This window comes from Siniperca chuatsi, linkage group LG19, assembly GCF_020085105.1.
Source record: "Siniperca chuatsi isolate FFG_IHB_CAS linkage group LG19, ASM2008510v1, whole genome shotgun sequence".
In the NCBI taxonomy this organism is placed as follows: Eukaryota; Metazoa; Chordata; class Actinopteri; order Centrarchiformes; family Sinipercidae; genus Siniperca; species Siniperca chuatsi.
This window is the reverse complement of record NC_058060.1, coordinates 16786810-16789597: the sequence shown is the minus strand read 5'-3', so window position 1 is coordinate 16789597 and position 2788 is coordinate 16786810. Positions and strand designations below refer to the sequence as shown.

Here is a 2788-nt window from a genome sequence, read left to right as displayed (position 1 = left end):
TAGCCTGACTCACTGAGAGACTGGTTCCTGTACTCTTTATCTCCGGACTCTTAAGATCCTGGTTCTTGTACATGATGTCATTCGCTCCCCTTTGTGCACTGGAGCAGGAAGGTTTTAGAGGTCTTGCATCAGGAAGTGTAAGAATCAAACTTCAAAGCAGATTTGTTAAAGCTCTAGCTTTTACCTGACTTTGCTCCTATGTGAAAGAGGAATGTGGCGCTAAGAGATTTTGGTTAGAACCAGGATAGAGAGGGGATAGAGGTAACCTCTCCTCTCCCAGGGTGGGCTGCCATCCTTGGGGGAGAGGTGAGAAAGGGCTCTGGTAAACGCAACCTTCACTGGACCCAGGCTAATGCAAACCAGAGCAACAGCAGCAGCAGCAACATCGCACAGCCCTGACCACATCCATCAGAACTGTTGTTTCATAACATTGAATCTTAACACCAGTTTTATTTTACCCCCAGGATCTCTTGTTTTTTTGTACTTTTTTTTCAGGGCTGAATTTAAGTAGATTGGTGCATTTACATTTTTGCTGTGCCATGGCTTTTTTTTTTTCCTCTGTAGCATGGCTGCAGGGAAGGCGAAGGTAGCATGAATCTCCTGCTGTCAAGCAGCAGAGAAGGCCAAACTACAGCAGGTAGAGGGTTGGGGGTTTGGTTTTTCATGCAAGAGAAAAAGAAAACCCTTGACAGCTACATAAGTCTAATTTCCTGCTACTCCAATCAATCACTTAATTTCCACGTTCCAGGATTGTGGCAATCATCTGTAGGTTTTTTTTGTTTTTTGTTTTTTCTAAGTGTGTTTTTTTCCCCTTTTTTAATAGGAAACAGAGAGAGTGAGACAGCTGCACATAGGAAAAGGAAGGGAATAATTGGACAGTGGTGGTCCCTTGATGCAGATGTGCCATACCAAAGAGGCTATATATAATATTAAGAACCCGGAGCAGTACAGAGTGACAGCACCTTTCCCTCCAGTTGTTCCCCAATAGAGCTGTCCGAAGGAATCATAATGTGTACACAATCGTATATGAGCTGGCAGGCCTGCATACTGATTTTTTTGTTTGTTTGTTTTTGGGTTTTTTTGTTCTTATTCTTCAAATAAGAAGCTTTTCCGGAGGTATACAAGTCAAAGATTGGGCGTACTCAATGCCTTCCACTTTGTTAACCTCCCATACGATTGATAAATGATGATCAGAATTAGACATGTTTTTCTTCAACAAGGTCAAAAAAATGTTGACTATATGAAAGTGGGAAATTAAGTGATTCTTCAGAGGACTAGAAAACATAATAAAACAGCGTAGTAGTGGCCTCCAGCCCCAAATTTTCTTTAAATGTCTGTAATTGATAAATTAATCATATCTTGAAACTTCTCCCACTAGTGCTGAGTGCAGTCAGCTCTATCAAGTAAATGTTAAAAAAGGAAAGGAAGATATCCTAAATTACTTACTTGCTCCACAACTGGCTTCTGACCTGCACTTTTAAATTTTGCAGCCCAGAAATTTCTGTTGAATATTTAAACACTCTGCACCACTTAGAAGTTGGGTTGATTTTACACTCAGTGGGCCAGCGAATTAAAGCATAATCACAAATATAGGCTCATTTGGTAATGGATTATGAAAGATCATACTAAAATAACCTTTAAAAAAAAAAAAAGAAATCCCCTCTTTGGCTCCATATGTTTTGTATGTCATCTGTCTTGATATTGTGAATCAGACGCTAAATGCCCAGTGGAGTGTTGTGTAGCACGGTCAATAGACAAAAAATCAAGTAAATATGAGCCACTCCATCTACGGGGAAACTAGAAAGCACAGCAGTTGCTTTTTGGCCTTCCTCAAGACCTAGGGAGCTGACATGACCCCTTGTCAGTCAGGAAAAGCAATAAATAGAAGTTTGGCTGATGGATTTCTGGTTTTGCCCCCCCTCGTAGTGTCAGATATATTTTCTGTTTCCCCTGTCTGGAGGACATTGAACCTGGAGGGATTTTTATGTGCGTAACTAACTGTCCACTTTTGTACTGTAATTTTTCTTTTTGAGTATTATATCAGCATTGTCTGATTTTTCCTGTGCCTTTCATTCAAAAGTTGTATTTACAACTTTTAGTGGGTTTAAATATTGAAATAAATGAAGATATATATATATATATATATATATAGATATATTCACTTCCGACCTGTGTGGACTCTTCTTGATCCTGTCTCAATCTTTTCATTATTTCCCATGTAAGTTACAGGCGATTTGGCTCTAGTTCATATTGCCTTCAAAATTGGATTCACTGGCACAGCTGGATGTCAGTGTTTGCCAATTCCTATTCCTTTTTTCTCATTCCTCCTCAGTTTTGATCTTTCATATCTTCATCTTTCCTCTAATTTGGATCCTAGCTCGAGTTCCCTTTGTTGTGCTCTCCACTCAACTAAGATGGGGGTCGTTCTCTTCTATCCATATTTGGGGAGATAATTTTACTGTTAAATTTACAGAGATAAATTTACAGTTTACTGTGGCTGTGTTGAATTTTGTGTGAATTTTTTCACAAAGATTTCACAAACATTTTAAAAGCCTAACATTCAGAGGAGCTTTTATTTTATAAACACAAGACAAACAGTTTTGTATGCTCAAACACATGCAAAAACGTTCATCACCACTTTATTAACTCAACTCTAAACTCTTCTCCTACTCATTATTTTTGTGTGCGCGCATGGTATTTTTGGTGTGTGTGGAGTGTGGTCTTTGCTAATGCAATAGCTCTTCTGTCTCTCTCTGTCTGTCTTGAGCCAGCTCATGGTCGTAGCATA

The 2788-nt window shown here is 39.2% G+C and overlaps 1 protein-coding gene across 2 annotated transcripts in view; it reads left to right on the top strand.

Moving 5' to 3' along the window:
* The window catches only part of dipk2ab (divergent protein kinase domain 2Ab), a 31152-nt gene extending 28991 nt beyond the window's left edge, over positions 1 to 2161 (top strand). For both annotated transcript variants that reach the window (XM_044176719.1, XM_044176720.1), the window contains one exon: positions 824 to 2161. In XM_044176719.1, the coding sequence (XP_044032654.1) occupies positions 824 to 839 (16 nt within the window). In that variant the 3' untranslated portion in view covers positions 840 to 2161. The remainder of the gene's footprint in view (positions 1 to 823) is intronic.
* The last annotated feature ends 627 nt before the right edge of the window (positions 2162 to 2788 follow it).